Source organism: Bactrocera tryoni, chromosome 3 (genome assembly GCF_016617805.1).
Source record: "Bactrocera tryoni isolate S06 chromosome 3, CSIRO_BtryS06_freeze2, whole genome shotgun sequence".
Taxonomy (NCBI): Eukaryota; Metazoa; Arthropoda; class Insecta; order Diptera; family Tephritidae; genus Bactrocera; species Bactrocera tryoni.
In genome coordinates this window covers 18,588,716-18,608,220 of record NC_052501.1, presented here as the reverse complement: position 1 = coordinate 18,608,220, position 19,505 = coordinate 18,588,716, and the positions used below count along the sequence as shown (strand labels likewise).

Genomic DNA, 19,505 nt, shown 5'->3' with positions numbered 1-19,505 from the left:
CTACGTCTCAGATGCTCCATCCGATGAGTCCAATTTTCGATGACTCATTCGAGTATTTCGACTTATTTCAAAACGCGACCACAATCGTTTGACGAGCTGAGTCGATTTAGTCATGTCTGTCTGTCAGTCCGTCTCTCGGTTTATACGGGAACTAGTCTAACAGTTTTTGAGATATTTTAAGGTATTTTTTGTATATGTGAAGGGTATTAGTTTGATTATCTCAATTAGACAATAAAACATAGTAATTTGAAATTTGGAATTTTTTCAATAAAAATAAAAAAAGTTTCTGAGAATAATAATTTTGTCGCGGGAATTTTTAAAGTTTGAAAAGCCAACTTTATGAATATGTGATGGCTATTTTTGAGAAACGAAAATTAGTTGGTGAAATTTTAGTTTGAATGAAAAAACGAAAATTCCTATATTAAATGTATGGGAACCTAAAAAAAAATAGCGACCCCTTAGAGTTAAGCTACAGCGCCTGGCTTGAGGGAGGATTTTTTGTTTGTCAATCACTAACATTTTAGGGGGTAAGAGTTGAAAAAATAAAATCAAAAAATTTGTTTGAAGCACCCTAATGCACACACGCCCACATGCATGCACATATGTATGTAACATTGCATACACATTCATACATACAGATTCATACACGTGTTCGAAATAATAAGAACAATTAAAGTGAACGTAAAAATCCAAGCATAAAATGTTTGCAAAATGATTTTTTAGACGCTGTAACTTGAGTAAAAATGGAGATATCTTGATGAAACTTACTAATCGACCACTGTTACGCTTACCCAGCGCTTATAGTTGACTTTTTACAGAAAATATAGGTAGTAGTGTGAGATATGTATATAATTGAAATTTGGAAAGACCTTTCTTGATAATAGTATATCTGTGTATCAAAAATGGGTTGGATAGGGTCAATACTTCCTTTAAACCCTATAAATATAAATTTTCGGACTTCCGGTTAACTTTATACCACATATATCGGCCAATATGTGAGTTATATTAATAAAATTAGCTTAGAATGGATAAAATCGAGCGAAAACTTGCCCTGGACCCTAAATAACTAACAAGCCCTCTGAAGCTATGCCCCTGCCTGTGCAATCCGTGCAAATTGCAAGAGCATGAAATGTTCGGTTATAACCGAAATTAGCCCTTACTTACTTGTTGTTAATTTTTCGAACTGTAGGTATGTTGGAAGCTATTAAAATATGTGCGTCTAAAAACTTATACATACTTATAAAAAATAAATATACCTACTTACATATACATATGACCACACAGCATGAAGTCGTTTTTGGAAATTCCTATTCGGTAATCGGCTATTACAAATTGTATATTATATATTATATATTTACAAGGAGATAAGAAGCATCTTCTGTAGAAAAAGATTTCATAGAAGACCAATATCAAGGAGAAAGAAAATAAAGCATATTTAATTGACAAAAATGGTTTCCAAAGTAATCCTTTGGCTCTACAGCAACATAGTCAAGTCCATTATATTCTATGGCCTGTTTGTGTGCTGAAGGGCGCTAGAAAAAGTTACACTGGCTGAGAAGCTCAAAAGCTTGCAACGAAGCTCATCCGCTCATCAGCATATGTGCTGCACTATGGTCCATACCAACCGTGGCACTTTATGTCATTCTGCATGTCACTCTCACAAATCTAACCCGAAAGATATGGTCGCGGAAGTTCCTAACACAGTCAGAACCTACGTTTCTTAATGAAAATGTATCAGTACACTCAGAAATCCTCGCCCGCTTTGCCTTTTTACCGGAGCTTCTGGATTATGGAGTCGCCAATGGGCGGTGTGCCCACATACTTGCGAGGGACATGTGTGACGGTAGAAGCCGCTGGAGGAGAGGATCAGTGAGCTTCTTAACGGTTGGGCCAAAGATTGGGGGAAAGGTTGCTGGGGGGATGTCAGAAATTATCCAGCAACTGCCATTAAGATAGCGATAGATCTATTACTCTGGAGTACAGCCTCCTTCTTCTTGATCATCCACACTGTTAGCAGAGCGGTGATACATATACATATATATATAAGTCATGAATTCACTAACCCTGCAGTGCCTAATACCTAACCTCGCTATCTATGGTATCGAGACATTTTCCGATAAGATTAGGATGGGTTCGACGCCACAGCGGAATCGCAGATAACTGCAAGACTGATGAGCTGGCAAGAAAAGTCACCCTATCTGTAGAATGGTAACGTACAAAGCTCTCTTCGTACATTTTTCTACTTAATAGTTGGGCTTCGTGAGAGCTTGGCCAGCACTAGGCTACGCTGCCCTATCGCAAGGTCCTTTCGACCCTACACTAACCTAGGTGGATGGTGTGCAAGTAGTCCACTGACCTCTCCGCCTTCAGTAAGGATTGCCTTTCCCTAGTTGTAGGTGATATAATTAGACAGTACGCTATCGGGGTCCAAGCGGTAGGGTTGAGAATTTTTCCGAATGCCAGTTGTGGAATCTGTTTGAAAGAAAACTAAGCAAAACCAGCTGTGCACTTCTTTTTTGGCTGTTCCATCATTGAGATTTCACTGAGCTGAAGGAAATAGAAATTAAACGTCTATGGACCACAAAGCGCTTTGTCGACTTATAAGATCTGATTACAAGAATCCTATTTTATGATTTCACAAACGATAGCAACCGAAGAGTGATTGTCAACTTGAGGATCAGCTATTGAACTTAACCTAGCCTAACCTTCCGCAGAGATACGCTTTTTGGAAAGGATCGACAAAAGTGATTTAAACGCACAAAAACTAATGGTATCTACAAGTTACTGATAAAATGTAATGTAATCCCGTTTTATTTTATTGAAATTTATCTGTCGATATGATTTTTCTCATAGCAGTGAAGAGCCATTTTGAACTCAATCCACCTGATTACTTGCCGTATCTTCCTTGAATTTGACGTTTCTGGCCTTATTCCATACAAATTTTTAATATTTAGTAACGGCTAAGTTCTGTACTCCGCCGAGTTTTGTTGGCACAATTGTAGTAGCTTACAGGATAGCGTAATATACGTAAAACATTTAAGAGAAAGGAGTTATGTTCGCCTTTCAAAAATTTTTAACAATGCTTCGATTCCGTACATCTACATCTGTAAGATGCCAGGATATACATACTAATTTTTACTCGAGTTATTCGTTGTTCGCACAGACGGTCGGTCGACAGGCAGATAGACTTTCGAAAATCGAAGATAGTTGATCATTTAAAAAAATTTTTATATATGCATATAAGTAGATAAATGGATAATAGTTTTTAAAGGAATTAGGCTATTCAATTATGTATGTGTCGAATCTTCAAGTCATTAATCATTGCACATTTCTCTTTGTTGTTCTAGCAGACTTTAATTAAAGTAAAGTAAGCTTTAATTTTTTCTAAGATTTTATTTGTCTTGATTAAAATATGAAAATAAACACAAATATATGTATGTATGTATATATGTATACGCAGACATCTTTTTAGTTTTTAAAAACCGAAGGTCAAACAAACACCAAAAATTGAGGCTTAATCATTATCATTGTCGGGTATTTTGGTTTCATTCATTCATTTGGCTGCAAAACTGGCAGGAACAACAATCACAGCAAAGACAGTTTCATGTTATCATTGTAAACAAATACTAATTTTTTTTATTATATTTCGGGGTTTTTTCTCAAAAACAATGTCGATTACTGATAATCCCACCAAGTGTGTTTTCTAGATTTGAATTCATCCTATCAGCTTCTGCTTTCCAATATAAAAGCACCAACATTTTTTAAAATGTTCAGTTTCATTCAAAGATTTCATAATTACACAAGTGACAATTTGAAGCCTATTTGAAGAATGGCTAAGCTAATGGTAACAAATCCGTGCCATTTTAATATGTATAAATTATTTACCGTTATACTTGTACTTTTCAGATAATCCTCGCTGTTTGCGTCGCCGTGACAATGGCGTATCCAGGTCATGGTGGCGGTCGAGGTGGTCACGGTCAAGGTGGTTACGGTCAAGGCGGTTACGGTCAAGGTGGTTTTAATGGCGGTCAAGGTGGTCTAGGAGGCGGTCAAGGAGGTTACGGTCAAGGTGGTTTTAATGGCGGCCAAGGTGGTCTAGGAGGCGGTCAAGGTGGTTTTGGTGGCGGCCAAGGTGGTCTAGGAGGCGGACGTGGTGGCTCAGGAGGTGGTCACGGTGGTGCTGGAGTTGGAGGAGGACAAGGCAACTATGGTGGAAACGGCGGTTACGGTGGGCAAGGCGGCTTTGGTGGACAAGGCGGATATGGTGCTGGTGGTCATGGTTATTAAAATTTTCGATTATATATAAAAAAGTTTTAACACCACAATTAATTGACGCGTTAAAAGTATTAAAATAGAAAAAAAATAAAAACTGATAAAAAGGAATTTGGAGCTAATTTTTATTGATAATAGACTGAAAGAATTCTGGTTAATTGCACGCAACAAACAGTTTTTCCAATTGTGAGATTATAATTCGGTAGCTGTGACTTGAGATGCTAAATTATAATAAAACAATGTAACTGTTAAAATTTTCTTCTAGTTTTAAACTTGTCACCTCAAACCAAAATTAGTAACTATATAAACGTATAACCGGTTGGAATACCTAAAAATCCAAATATACCAATAATCCTTTGCTGTGCTTTTAACGCATAATATTTTCAGATTATGTAATAAATAGTTAGATCATAAAGAATTTGTTAAATGGAGGCTTTGGAGGCATTAAATAGTTCCCAAAGTACTCAATCAAAATAATTCTGTGTTACCTAAGTTGTGATATGTAATAACGAATAATTGGCAGCTACACTTTTCTCCTTTCACTTTGACAAACAGCTGATTTCTTCTGACCAAAACAATCGATTATTAATTCGCGTTCTTCTGTTTTTTTCCAAACAGCCCCAAATACGTAAATTTGCATTGAATAATAGTTGAAAATGAAATAAAGTTATTTTTTAAATAATCAATACAACGTCAGTGAGTCGAATTGGTGCGACGTACGGTGTTCATCATGGCAATGTTGACGCGTCGTACATCACCCGGCTCACCGAAAGCTTTACAACGTTTTCAAAACTGCATATCCTTTCTCTGGCCGTCATTGCATTCAGGTACATCTCAAGACAATAGAATACAGCGTAAGTCCACCCAACTGGACACAATTGATTGTTTAACGAATGAACTAGTGAGTCGCAATTCAAAGAAATGGGATGAACTACGAGACACGCTTATTAAGAAAACCAACAAAAGTGATTTAAGTGCACACAACTTTAGTGATCACAACGAAATGGTATCTACGAGTTTCGGTCAGAATGTGAATATGTTGTCCAAAGGTGTTGTAAGCGATTTACAAGCTATTCGTTCACCACAACTGGGGCTAGATATACGTTCTTTATCTCAAGCACAACTGGACAATTTATTATTATCTACGGTGGAAATAAAAAATAAACCAGATTTTCTATACCTAATCAGGCAATGTTTACGTCACAAACAGTTACCATCGAATGAAGTACTCTTGGCTTGTCTTAAATACCTCATGCAATTGTGTCGTTTGCAACAGATTGACTCATTGGCAGATTTGTGTAAGCTACATGAACATCCACTTGTTAAAACCTATGCCAATTTCGCACCGTTCAAAGCAATGGCACTATGGCGAAGTGGAAGTGCCGATATAGCTTTAATGACATTGCATCGCGGCTATGGGGACTGTATGGAAACGGATGAAGGCAGGCGAATGACGCGTAACGTATTTCGTACTATTGTTGAAGAGACATTAGTGCAAAAGAGCGATGCGGTCTTAGTGTCACTGATGCAAGTGGCACGCTCAATATATAAAGAACAAAAAGATATTTTTGTTGTCGCCTGTGTGTGGAAACAGTGTTTCGCTAGTGAATGGTTCTGTGACCAAAAATCCGCAGCAGAGCTTTATGAACATTATAAAGAGCTACAATTACTTGTCGCGCGACGGTATGTTTTGTTGTGTATGTACATACGGTACGAGTTAATAACACAAATATTTTCATCCCTAGTTCAAGTTCTCTTTGTTCATCATTTTTACGTGCGAATAATGTTGATGCTGTACATCGGCTAATTGAAGCGTTTTTACAAAAAGATCAACGAGAAGCTTGCGCAAATTGTCTGGGTCAATTGTTTAATCACCAATGTGAGTAATTTTTTTTTTTTTTTTTTGAGGAAGTATTGAATTAAAATGTTCTAATTTTAAAGATTTGCGGAGTGATTTAAGAGCTTGTGCTGAGATCATTAAGTCTTGCAGTGAACTAGGAATGCCGCTAAGCGCAGTTCAAAATGAACAATTTTTAAGTTTGTTCCTTAATCAACCGGCAAAAACTGCTGTACGCAATGTGGGTCATCAATCAAAACCAATTAAAGAGTTCCAGTATAAATTTTAAAATATCGCGAAATAAAATATGACTTCAGATGGTACTTTATTTTTTTTTAATTATCTGTAAACGTTTTTGAAGTAAGCGAAACATATAGTATTTATTTTTTGTTGTTAAATAGCGAAATGTTACACTTTACACCTGACAAATATTTGTAAACTTGCACTAATAATTAATGGTTCACTATTCAAAGTTCTAAATAAAGCAATAAACAGTTCAATATTAATAAGTATTATTTATAAATAATGCATTAATATATTTTAAAAGTATTAAATTCGACGTTAAGGAATTATAGAATTAAATTAAGGTTTTATTATTTGATTTGGGTAGATCCTTAATTATCCTATAATCATTGCAACGTGTTACCAAAGGAAGGTAGCGTAGTGCCTCTAAGCACGTACGTCCTTCCAGTCCTCAAAATAAACACTAGAGCCAAAGGCACATTTATTTTTTCCATGTGTATTTAGCTTGGATCTAAATTTTAAACATTTCTCTCAAAATTCTAAACGTTTCATATGTGTATATTTGTCGATAACAATCAGCTGATATTTGGCTCGTAAACAAATCGCTGTTATCGACTTGCTACTACTTTTATTTCCGTTTCCAAATCATGAGCAAAACTGCCAGAAGTTACCGCTTGCAGAAAGTAATTTGAATCTTTAATTTAATGATTTTGATACTGTGAAGTCCCAATAAAAAAATATAATATAAACTGCATTGACCATTAATTTCTACTTATCCACATCAAGAAATTCAAACGCATTTATCGAAAATAATACTGCAATTACTATACTAAGGGTCGTTATTATTCCCGTCGTCCTCATTATCACTTTCACTTATAAGTGTCTCTGATTTGTTTGCCTCTGTGGCTGCAACTGTTTCCGGGACACCTGTACAATCCCGGCAACGCAGTATAAAATGTTTTTGGCAAAGCGGACGTAGGCATTGTTGGCACCGCGTTTTTGTTTTTCGCGAATTTTTACTGGGACACTTTCGGCAACATAAACGACTTTGTAAATTTTTTGGAAATAACTTGATACCGTCAGGTATTTTCATTTTATCTGTTTGTAAAAAGATAAAGTTAGTTTCTCCATGTGCCTCGCTTGTGGCGCTGGCGAATAGTTGGTCGGTTGGCTCACCCAGAATTTCGGAGATTTGTACTTTTTGTGGCAATGTTAAACGATTCGAATTAAGTTGTCGTTTAAGTTGTTGCTGTGTTAGATATAGACCAAGATGTCGTTGGAAGTTTCTTTGTTTTATGCTTTTATCGCCATTAGAAGAAAGCACAAAAAGTATCCATGAATTTAATGCGGCATAGTCAAGCATGTTCTGAAAGAAATTAGCCGAGAAAAGAACGCCATTGTATGGTATTGTATGTCTCGTTGAATACGTACAACATTCTTTGTTGTAAGTTTTGCATGCATTACAGCTTAAATTGTATAAACGTTCTACATTTATTGTTTTCGGAATGCCGCTGGCCAAAAAATTTTCCGGACAAGTTTCACTTGATATTAATGTGCAATGATCCGAGTATAATCTTCGCCAACCACTGTTCGACGCGTGGTCTGCTGGCAGCTCCAAAGCATTATTGGGCAACATGCCTACTACAGACAAGTCCATTTCCATCAGTTTATTCGTTAGTTCTACGCTAATAAATTTTGGCGGAAGTACTACATTTCTTTTGCTTCCTTTAATGTCGGATACCAGTCGTAGCACGTCACGTTCCGTATAAGCCCCTTTTGGGTGCAGAATCGCATTGCACATATAAAGCGTCTTTGCATCGCATAACGTTAACAATTGCGAATCTTCACTTGAATTTGTCAAATTAATCAGCACTTCGTCAACGGAACAATTACCACTTGGTGCATAATATGAACGACAGTTTACTAAAAACTTGTTCCATATATCCAATACTGACCGGGAATTATATTTCTTTCCATTTACGTCATTTTCTCCAAAGCTTAAGCATTCGTATATAAATTTGAATCTTTTCAGAGGCATTGTGGCGCGAAATACAGCATTTCCTAACTCCAATGACCATAATTCGTCCAGTGGTCCATTATGAGTAGCATTACGAAATATACCACAAAGATAATTAAGCCCTATCCAAGCGCGAAACTCTACCGCATCGATTAACCGTTGATGTGGCAATTTCGCTCTCCTTTCCTTTATCTCTATGTTGGTGTAATGCAAAATTTGAGTGATAATTTGTTCATCAAGAAGTAAACTCCACATTTCCAGTATACTTCCCATTGTGTGGGCGGGCCCTTTGCCTCTAGGTTGCAGCAATTGTAGTGCAGATTGAAACTTTTCGTTTTCAGCTCCATTTGTTCTCGCGGTTTTCCATAAAAACCCATTAAGTCCTCTGAATTCATCTTGACGTCGCTTTCTTTTGTTAAGTTGACTTGTTGCATTGTTTTCATTATCATCACCCTCACTTTCATCAGTTTCTAGTATGTCAGCATCCTGATATGTGTATGTGTAGGAATTTTGTGAAGTAATTTCCACATTGTTAAATAAAGGATCAATGCAAGTTTCGGATTCTTCCTTGAAATCCGCACCGCTTGGATTTACATCCACCAGCGTATCAAATTCTGTTGCAGGAATAGAATTTAAAACTTTCAGTAATGAAGCGTTATGCTGATCGCATTCATCCTCTTCTGAATCATTTGAACGTTTTATGTTCGACAGCACCTTTGAAGAAAAACTCATAGTCGCTGACCTGATACAGATAGATATACCATTTTATTGAAAACATGTTTATTATCATATGAATTAACTTACGTGCCCTACACAAAATATAATGGGTTAATAGGTATCCAGGGTTGCAATAGTGTTAAATCGAGCTCCAATTCGTGCTTAAATTTCATTAGAATAAATTCGATTACTATCAACGCAAATGAAAGGAAACGCGCCTTAAATTTTGTTCCACGAAGTACACTGAAATCAAAATATACACTTTCAACATTAATCAAAATACGTGTGATTCAAATTCCACAGCCCTGTAGAAAGTGCATAGCAAAACAAATGGATAACTGCACCTACATCTTCTTTAATTCTTTATCCACGAATATGTTGCCAAAACGGAACTGTAAAGGCGCAAAAGCGAAGTCAATTCTGCCTTCGTTCGCTGCTTCGGCTGTCAAATCGGCTCTAGCTCGATGTTCGTTTCGTCTACTTTTTGATAGCATTTTAGGTATTGAATGGAATCGTTTGTTGTATGGTTAACGCAATCGGTGTAAAACTGTGAAAATTCCGCGAGCATATAAATCGAAATTGAAAATAAATTTCAAAGTGGTATATAAAATTGAACAGCTTAAATAATTGTTTTGTGTGTACACAATAACAAAATTTGTGCGTTGAAAATGTCAAATTGACATTTTTGACTAGTTGACGGACAAAACTTCATTTTTTCTGCTTTGTGAAAATTATCGGTATTTCGCTGTGTCTACTGCTTCTATTTGACATTCAACGACATTTGAGGTATGGAATATAGATATTGGTGATGTCAACGTAGCGCCTATGGATCTTTACAAAAGCTCATACATTGGCTAAATAAATAAAATAATAAAGTTTCAGTTTGGATACAAAGAGACAAATATTGGAATATCGTAATTTCCTGCTGTACATAGATGTTACAACGGCCTCGGCCATCTTGCGCAGAACTTTGGCTATTGTATACTCCACTTCTGACCTATTTTTTTGTTTTTTTTCGTATATATTGAGTATATAATTAAAACGCGTAACTTAACCGAATATAATTATTCCTACATTAAAACATGTAGATTCGGTTCGTTCGGTGATGTTTTGGTTGAAAATATCTCCCTTAGCATCATACCAAAGCCCGCTGGGTGGTAGAACATTTTTATATTTACTTATGTACTTCATATATTTCATTCTTATTTAAAATATTCCAATGACATTTCCTTCCAATTGCATTTTTCTATATGTCACTTTCTCACCAATTATTTTGTTTCCGCCATTTTGACAAAAGAAACGAAATACTTTTTTTGCTTTTAAATTATTCTTTTATCAATTCTATTTTCGTTGAAAGAACACAAAAAATTCGAGTATATCTGTTTCATTCTCTCTTCAAGTTGGAATGGTGTAAAACGTCATGGAGAACAATAGATGACAAATGTCAAACGCGTGCTTCATATTTCGTGGCGTTCAAGTTTATTGAAGGAAAAAAGTTTGAAGTTTAATTAGTCAAAAATCGCAGTAGAAATTGACGTTTTGTGGATTTTGTATACAAATGCATGTCAAAAGCCACTGGAGCCGGCAAACTACTGTATGATAAAAACGCAAGTCTAGAGCTATCTAGGAAAACTATAGGAAGCATCCAAGCAACTGCTGACTTGTGATCCCTAAGGCAACTTTGTTAAAAAATTGATTTTAGAAAAACGCTTTAATCGTATTTAGGCGACAAAATCACTTGAACACTTATATATCAAATAGTAAGCAGACGTTTGGCGGCATATTTTAATTTTGACTCTGAATATTTCAACTTTTGAATTTTGTAAGACGCTTTGATTTTTTTTCTTTGAAATATCGAATTAAAAATAAATTGTAGCATTGTTGATGAAGCAAATTGGTTACACTAGTTGTATTAAACATTTTAAAAATAGTTTTCGTTTTTGTATCATCCCCAGGTTACACGTTGGGCTGCTCCAACATACGTTAGTAAGAAGATTGCTAATATAAATGATTCTGTAGCATTGATCGTGCGAGTTATAAGAGGAAACAGTCACTATTTCAAAGATTCAAAATGCTCTCACCGGACACACTGCATCACGAAGAAGTCAATTTGGCGTTAGACCGACAAGTACGCCAAGACATACAGGATATGGCGCAAGAGGCGCAAATACAAGCGCAGATTATAGCGCACGAAGGTAAATAAAAATCCTATAATTGTATGTTATTAATAAATATACTGTGACGTTATGCTAGCAAAAACCCTTAGTACCGATATTTAAGACTTTTAGTGAAAGACAGTAGCGTTGACAATAGCTTAGAATGGAATGACAGACCGGTGGCACTTGACATCGCCATGCCGGCTTGTCAAAATACACTATTTGACAAGGAAATGTCACTTGCATGCCAAATTGTAAAAAAGTTATTTGGTTTACACACTTGCAACAGACTCATTTTTAGGTATTGATTATATGAAAATATTTTGTTGAAGACAGTTCGGTCTTGAGCGGCATCAAGTGGGTGCTACAAATTAACGCAAATTGCAATATCGTATATAACACAAATTTATATCTTTATTTGTAGCGCGAGATCGATTTCAATCTACATCGAGCGTCGAGGAAGATGGTCAAGAAGATATTGAGCATGACGGTGTCACCGTTTTGGGTGTTGTTGAAGCCGATGATGATGATGACGTACATCATCATGAAAGCATTGTTGAAGAGGATTTGACCGAACACGATTTGTCTGATATGCAAGATGTCAAAGATTTCAAGGATATGTTAATGGAATCCAATGATGGCAATGCGGACAATTCTTTAATGCGCAAGCGACGCGGCAACCTGCCAAAACAATCTGTTAAGATCTTAAAACGTTGGTTGTATGAACATCGCTACAATGCATACCCTAGCGATGCAGAAAAATTTACACTATCACAAGAAGCTAATTTGACAGTTCTGCAGGTGTGTTATCAACTGTAATATTTGTAATATATGTATATTTGTTAACTTTAAATATATTGAAAAAAGGTTTGCAATTGGTTTATCAACGCCCGAAGACGTATATTGCCCGAAATGATACGACGTGAGGGTAATGACCCCTTACACTTCACCATTTCAAGGCGCGGTAAAAAATTGAACTCATCAATAAACTCATCAAATAGTTTAAGTGCAAGTGGAATTGTACCAAATCCTATTACCGGCAGTCCAGCATCCGAAGTGGTAAGCATTTTTAATACATATACACGTAAAAATGTATTTTAAAATATTTGTTTTGGTTATTTTTTTAGATCGTTGGCGCGACGGAGGAAGTTGAGGGTGATGAGGTGCATGATGGCGTCGCAAATGTACTAACTGCGTTAGGACATTTCGTACAAACGCCTGGCGGTCACATGGTTAAAGTTGAACCAGACATGGAGTACGATGATAGTGTAATTTATAGGTATGTCGAAAATAATTGGAAGTCTTGTGACAGTTTAATATTTATTAATTGCTTCTTTTTGTTTAAATATTATATAAATGTATTTTGCTCTTGTCAACCTCATTCATTAATCACCAAATATTGCATTTATTTCGTCATCAATCAATCAATCAAAAAATCGAATAATTCGAACTGCTTTAAAACCATGCGAAAAGGTGGCAGCAGGCGATTGCTGCCAATCCGCAAGGCTTTCAAAATTTGCATCCACAAATTCAGGCGAAAATTTTGGCAAAAATTCAAGCCGCTAAACAAAGGCAAGCAGCCGCCAATGCAGCCACCGCCGCTGCTGCTGCTGCACAAATGCAACAGCCTTCATACAATACTAGCACGGGCGTTATGCAAAATCCAGATATTGCTGCTGTTGCAGGTTTGCCAGCTTCTCCGCCATCTTCAATCAACTCGTCCGCGGCGGCACATTCTCAGTATCCGCACAGTACGAAATACTTCTATTCACAAACACTCAATCAAATTTTTCACATCCAGAATAGTATGCCGCAAACGAAGAATTCATATTTCAATGCGTTGAGGTAGTCGGACAATGGCTTGTGTTGTAAATGCTTTGCTTTTTTATTTCATTGTATAGTTTTTCGCTGTTTGTGTGGTTGATGTACTATCATAATTTAGTGTAATTTTATTTGGAGCATTACGATTTTTTAATAGCGAATTATATTTCACTTTGGTTGTACTTTTGCAAACCAAGGTTTTGTGTTTTTGGTTTTTAATAATAACATGTATTTATATTCTTACAGATCGGAAGATGACAGCGTCAACGAATATGATTCGTGCGAGCCACAAAGTGAGGAGGAAGGCAAATTTGAAAGCTCAGACGCTTGGCAAAGCGTTATGAAGTAAGTTTTTACAATGCGAATAAAGCATTTAACTACACCTATTGCGAACAGCTCAGTAGTAAAATTATTGTAGCTCTCTTGTATATATGTACAAATGTTAGATTTGAGTCTTTGATATTTAACTATTGTACAAATGTTGAATTTGAGTATTTGAACGTTAATTTTGCTAAAACATCATTTTTTATGTATTTATTAAAACAATATTTTTTTTCTAATGTGTTATAAAAAAAGGTGTAGTTATTTGGCTGCCCACAATTATTTTCTCTTTTACTATTATACTTCTTTGAAATTTTCTTTCTATTTTTTTTGTGTTCAATATGTTTTTCGAAAATTTCCGATATTTACACGTATTTTTTGGTCTACAACCCATGTCTATTGCCTGCCTGGAACTTTTCAAAATTTTTCCAACATCAATACCACCACCACCATCACTACTGCCACTATGATTGTACCACTACAAAAACAAAACACATATAACCTATGTAAACGTAAAACAACACACCCCCAACAACAATATCTTGTTAATATCTTCGTCACGTGTGTGTTTGTACGTTGTTCATCTCAAACAAAAAAAAAAAAAAAAACTCCCACCCACCTCCTCGTTCCTACGCTCATACCGCTTCATTTTGGTTATATGTGACTTCACCGTCCGTCCCGAAATGAATGCGTAAACTTATTTCGTCTATTGAACGTTTCTTTTACGGGACTGTTTTCAGTACCGAGGAAGTAACGACCTCTAGTCCAACTGCAACGAATAACACCTATTGGACGACGGCATCACATCCGCACACGACGACGGCGCAATCTGCAATAGGTGTTACTGGCGCAACAACAACAGGTACGGCACTACCCTCTAAACGATGCATAATCGTGTAGATCTACTTTAATTGCTATTACTTATCTCTTTCCCCTCAGGCAACAATGTGATAGCGGCTGCCAATGTGAATGCGCTGGTCACCCCAATCGAGTGTAAAGCTGAACCGGGCGTAACAGTGGGCGCCGAAGCAACGGTTGTCACATCAGGCGTCTCAAATGCGTCTAACAGTAATAATAATAGCGCAAATGCAACAAATAACAATACAATTACATCAACCGTACAGGTTATACATCCTGGCAGTCATCTGGTGAAAGGTTTGTCTGCACTTTTCTACCCACAAAATATCCGAAATTACGGTAAAACTGACATAAATATTACTTCTTTTGCAGGTGTCATCCGTGACGATAAAGATAAATTTAAATGTTTGTACCTGCTGGTGGAGACGGCAGTGGCCGTGCGCCAACGTGAGAAAGAGCAAGAAGACGAAGATGTGCATGTGCTGGGAAATTAGTTAGGCGACCACCAATATCACGCAATGAACAATACAACAAAACGAAGAAATTCATACATCCACGAACTGTTTGCAGTGATGTGTCTTTTGTATAGTGTCAAAAATGTGAAATTAAGCCTTGCTTTGCAACAGTTTTATTTATGCTAAAATTTCTGATAGCTCATCGTTGTGTGAGCAATAATAACACTTCTAAGCACTAGTTAGTACCATACATATAGCGCAATAATCGGTTACATTTCAAATATTTTCTGCTTGCTGCTAATGTTCAATATTTCTTATAGCATATGTTAATTATATTCGTTTTTTTCACTTTAATTTCGCAACTACAATATTTGCATTAATTTGTCAATGTTTTACATGAATTACATTAAACGCGTATTTATCACTTCCTAATAATTAAGTGTTTTGTATACTTGGTTGCAGATGCTCATATATCTACAGATTATCAAATGAAAATACGTCAATTTGCCAAATAGCTACTAATAATAATAAATTATATTGCTTTAACTTTAAACTTCCTCTATTTTTTGCAAAAGTGCATTAGGCAAATTTACAACAATTTCGATAATAAGGGATTGTCGCAACAACTGATTACGGTCTCTTCTGCGCGGTGCAGAAAATGCTAGGATTCTTTTTATTTATTTTTTTAAATATTCAATACTTTTTTTTATTTTATGTTACACACACGTGCAAAACTCTGCGTGGTATCGCATGAAAGCGAATATGTTAATTTGTCTTTTATTAATGCTCCATTTAGTTTTTCCATATCCTTCCTTTGGATTTTCTACATTTTTAAAATAAACAAAGAACAGCTGATATGTCGCTTGAGAGTTGTTATAATGTATGGTATTTCCCGCTACTGCCGCATTGCATCATTTAAAACTGTCAAAAATAAATTGTGCACGAATATTGAAAAGTCTAAATTGATTATGAGCAGGATTATCTCTGATTATGAGTTTGAAAAAATGGAAATCAGGTCCGTAAATAATTTTTATTTTTTTTTTTTATTGAGTTTCGCCATATTTCTCAAAAAGCCATCAAATATGTGTTAGCAAATTTTAGTGCGTTTCTGCTTAACCTCTTGTTTAAATTTAAGAAATTATTTTTTACTTTACTGATGCAATGTGGCGAATAGCTGTCTAAAAAATTAAAAAAGAAAATTTTTAAATTTGATTTTACAAAAAAAATTAATTTCACAAAAAAAATTTAATTTTACAACAAAAATTCAAATTTAATTTTACCAAAAAAAAAAAAAATAAATAAATAAATATATATGAAATGCGTAAATGTAACATATTTCAAAGGGTTTACTTACAAAACTAGTTGATAAGCATTTTACTTAAACGCGTTGTACACATGTAAATTAATTGGAAGAGCGAAGAAAAACTTGTAAACAAATATAGAAATGCATAAATAATTATTAGTACTTTTCGCAATTTGGAAAAAATTAAAAAAAAAATTACAATTATTTTTTACGGTCCAAACTAGCACTAAGCCTAGACATTAAGCTTTCTTTTAAATGATAACTTTCCAGCCCGCTAACTACCAATTCTTAATTTCTGACCTTTGTAATACGAAAATGTATAAAGAAATTTAGCAAACAAATTAAAAATTTACTTAAAATCAATTAAAATATAAATATAATACAAATATAAATATCGCAAATTGTTAATCATAAATAAGAAACAATAATTCATATATACAAATAATCCACAATTTGTCTAATGAAATAAAAATTTAAAAGTGAAAATTACTAATTTTAGTAGTTACATATATACATACATGACGACTGAAAGCATTGTTTTCGTATTCCTTAAAGGAACAAATCAACTTGGTATGATTTTTAAATTTTACCGTTACATACATATAATATGTATATCGTTATTTATTTTTTTGCAGCTTTAACCAAATACAGCGGCTTATAAGTGAAGTTCCTTGTGCTAGACTATCCGCACTAAAATTTGCTGCATTATAAATAAAATATCACAAGAACACGCTTTCCTGACTCAAAAACACATTGTGGATCTCTCTACTGTTGCAAGGTGTTAAATTTTGAAATTTAGAACATTAACTGTATCGGGACTGACCTTTCCACTAAATTAAGTTTTAAATTATTTTAAAGGTTCTCAGTGTTTTCAAGAAAGTTTTGTATCGAATTTTATTAACATTGACTTATCCGTGGTACTTGAAATTATGTTTCGTGTTCACCAACAATAATTTAAAATAATAAATTTATGTAGCAAATATAAAACCAGGGGCCTAAAAACAGTCCTATTGAAAATAGTTGTGAAAAGTAATGAATTTAATTGTGTTGCACTTGTTGTAGTAAAATTTTCTTTTTAAATTACATTTTTTCTAATATTTTTTGTGTCAATGTGATTCTTTAATAATTATTTCAAAGGTACTAACCTTTCTCAGTGCCATACAAACTGCTCAATCAAAATCAAGTTCTTGTATGAAAAACTATTTTATTTGACAAGATATATTCAGGAAATTCTGAATGGATTATTGTTCAAAGCAACCGTACAATCTTCGAAAAAATTGATAGGATCGCATTAACCGCACAAATTGTTTGTTAAAAATCAAGAGAAAGATATTTTATGCTATAAAGAAATGCATCTGTGAAGTGCATACCAGCTAAGGTTCCGCCGAACGTTAACATTTAATGTTAACATTTTTTAAATATAAAATATGTACGTATATATATAATTTATATTTATTATTATTATTATTATTTATTTTTTTTCATTTCAAACCACTCCATTCCTTTGAATTTGTATTTTTTTTTTTTTTATTTAAATAATTTGTCCCACATATATATGTACATATTTTAATTTATTATTTCGATCTATATTTGAACATAAAACATTCAAATATATTCCTAAAATTTGATTTTTTATTATATTTAATTTATATTTCCGTACTTCATAATTTTCTTTTATTATCATTTTATTATTATTTCAATATGATTATTTAAATTAAATTCGTATTTGTTATACTTTTATTTTTTTATAAATTTTTTGTCTATTTTTATATTTATATGTGGTTTTTTTATATTATCTTATAATATTTGTTTTTAAATTTATTTACTTTGTATTTTTATTTAATTTTTTAATTTTTTGGAATTTTTTTACCAGTTTTTTTAATATTTTATTTATATTTTTTATATGTTTTTCTTTTTGTTTTTATTACTATTTTATTTCCACATCTTATTTTATGTATTGTAAAATTTATTAATTTATTTTATTTTGTTTTCGTGTAGATTATTTTATTTACACAAAAATACATACTATATAATTTCTTATAATTCTATTTTATATTCAATTTCGTTTACATTTTTTATACTATTATTTTATTTATATTTTCTTGTTTTTATTATTATTTTATTTCCTCATTTTATTTCATGTATTGTAAAACTTATTAATTTAATTTTTCTTATCATTTTATTTTATATTCAATTTCATTTATGCTTCCATTCATTCCATTCCATTCATATGTTTCTTTTATAGGTTATGCGATTTTCATTTGCTCTTATTATTTCAATATACATATGTATGTATGTAGTAATTATTCTTACTGCCAACTTTTGCCTACATTTCACTTAGATTTTCCTCACTTTCATATAGTATACCCAACAATAGACATACATATGTACATATGTATGTACTTATGTCTAAAAATATATACTTTCAACGGCTTTTTGTGTCAGCCCCATTCATTAGGCCGGCATAACTGCAAGTTGTCTCAGCAATTTATAACTGAGAGTTTCGCCAACGGCTTTACAACTCATTGCACTCATATTAGTATATGTATATGCATGTATGTGTGTGTCTAACTTTGCGGCTGTGATTGAAAGTTGCATTCATGTGTGTGTGTTACCACTCGTGTATGACGTATCCGCTAGCGCTCTCAGTTAGTCAGCTTAGTATTCGTGCGAATAAGAGTACGATTCGTATAACCGGAGATTTTTATATGCATGTATGTAAGTATATGGTACACATATCACCAAATTCGGTCATAGACGAGTATAATGAACTCTACGGTCAGAATGTCAGTGTAGATTGTTAGTAGTTGCTCGAGTTAATTGGCTATATTCTACTTCGCATCTCACCAACAACAAATATACTTACCAAATTTGGTTTGCGGTGCTTACCGAAGTTGGCGTCGATTTGCTGCTTGAACGTTCTTAGGCGGATACAATAACACATAAATCTCGTGCATGTCAGAAAAGAGAGTGAGACTGTTGGTCAGTTTTGAGAATCCGGTTGCAACGTTGAACAGGTGTTTTCAATTTCTGCAGAAGTAGTTCGAAAGCTTGGACTGAGTCCAGAAAGTTTTTAGGGAGAGCATAAATTATATTATTTATTTGGAATTGTATTCTAACTTAGGAGATAATTTCACGTTTTGGTCCGGTCGATTGGTCATCAAGATCGTGTGATATCGCACTGTTCGATTTTTTGGAATGATAATAAACATTCTCCATTAAATAGATCACCATTTAGAAGTTTGATGATCCGCCAATATGTCAGCAGTCGAATTTGTTGAGCTGAAAACCATTGCAGCTACAGAAATGGATGGTAAAAATAATAAAATTTAGAAAAAAATATGTTTTATCGATAAATTATTTATTACTTAAACCTAAACGTATTTCAAAATTAAAATCGTGAGTCAGCATTTCCCAATGAGCGGTCATAATTTCCCTATGTTACGTGCAGGGCTTCCCAAATATCGTTTAATAAGTGAATAGATCAAGCCATTTCTGCTAAACA

General features: G+C 34.1%; 4 protein-coding genes across 7 annotated transcripts; 3 read left to right on the top strand and 1 right to left on the bottom strand.

Annotated features, from left to right (window-relative positions):
- Positions 1-3,704: 3,704 nt before the first annotated feature.
- LOC120772513 (ctenidin-1-like) lies at positions 3,705-4,379 on the top strand. 2 transcript variants are annotated; one of them, XM_040101160.1, is made up of 3 exons: positions 3,705-3,844; positions 3,907-4,000; positions 4,058-4,379. In XM_040101160.1, exons 1-3 carry the CDS (start codon positions 3,830-3,832, stop codon positions 4,285-4,287), a joined length of 339 nt encoding a protein of 112 aa, XP_039957094.1. In that variant the 5' UTR covers positions 3,705-3,829; the 3' UTR covers positions 4,288-4,379. The 2 variants fall into 2 exon arrangements, with proteins under 2 accessions (XP_039957094.1, XP_039957093.1); XM_040101159.1 differs by having other exon boundaries at positions 3,907-4,379.
- A 476-nt stretch (positions 4,380-4,855) lies between these two features.
- On the top strand, positions 4,856-6,611 carry LOC120770044. The gene is made up of 3 exons (XM_040097161.1): positions 4,856-5,955; positions 6,018-6,151; positions 6,214-6,611. Exons 1-3 carry the CDS (start codon positions 5,003-5,005, stop codon positions 6,396-6,398), a joined length of 1,272 nt encoding a protein of 423 aa, XP_039953095.1. The 5' UTR covers positions 4,856-5,002; the 3' UTR covers positions 6,399-6,611.
- Positions 6,612-6,642: 31 nt separating this feature from the next.
- LOC120770042 lies at positions 6,643-9,539 on the bottom strand. Its single transcript, XM_040097157.1, has 3 exons — positions 9,435-9,539; positions 9,174-9,329; positions 6,643-9,111 (listed from the first exon to the last, which is right to left on the bottom strand). The coding sequence occupies exon 3, from the start codon at positions 9,099-9,101 to the stop codon at positions 7,182-7,184; it is 1,920 nt and encodes a 639-aa protein (XP_039953091.1). The 5' UTR covers positions 9,102-9,111; positions 9,174-9,329; positions 9,435-9,539; the 3' UTR covers positions 6,643-7,181.
- Positions 9,540-9,600: 61 nt separating this feature from the next.
- On the top strand, positions 9,601-15,400 carry LOC120770043 (homeobox protein Mohawk). 3 transcript variants are annotated; one of them, XM_040097158.1, is made up of 9 exons: positions 9,601-9,872; positions 11,042-11,281; positions 11,667-12,043; positions 12,110-12,301; positions 12,370-12,521; positions 13,310-13,408; positions 14,113-14,246; positions 14,324-14,539; positions 14,615-15,400. In XM_040097158.1, the coding sequence occupies exons 2-9, from the start codon at positions 11,158-11,160 to the stop codon at positions 14,734-14,736; spliced, it is 1,416 nt and encodes a 471-aa protein (XP_039953092.1). In that variant the 5' UTR covers positions 9,601-9,872; positions 11,042-11,157; the 3' UTR covers positions 14,737-15,400. The 3 variants fall into 3 exon arrangements, with proteins under 3 accessions (XP_039953092.1, XP_039953094.1, XP_039953093.1); XM_040097160.1 differs by having other exon boundaries at positions 9,603-9,872; positions 14,125-14,246; XM_040097159.1 differs by lacking the exon at positions 9,601-9,872 and adding an exon at positions 10,495-10,846.
- The last annotated feature ends 4,105 nt before the right edge of the window (positions 15,401-19,505 follow it).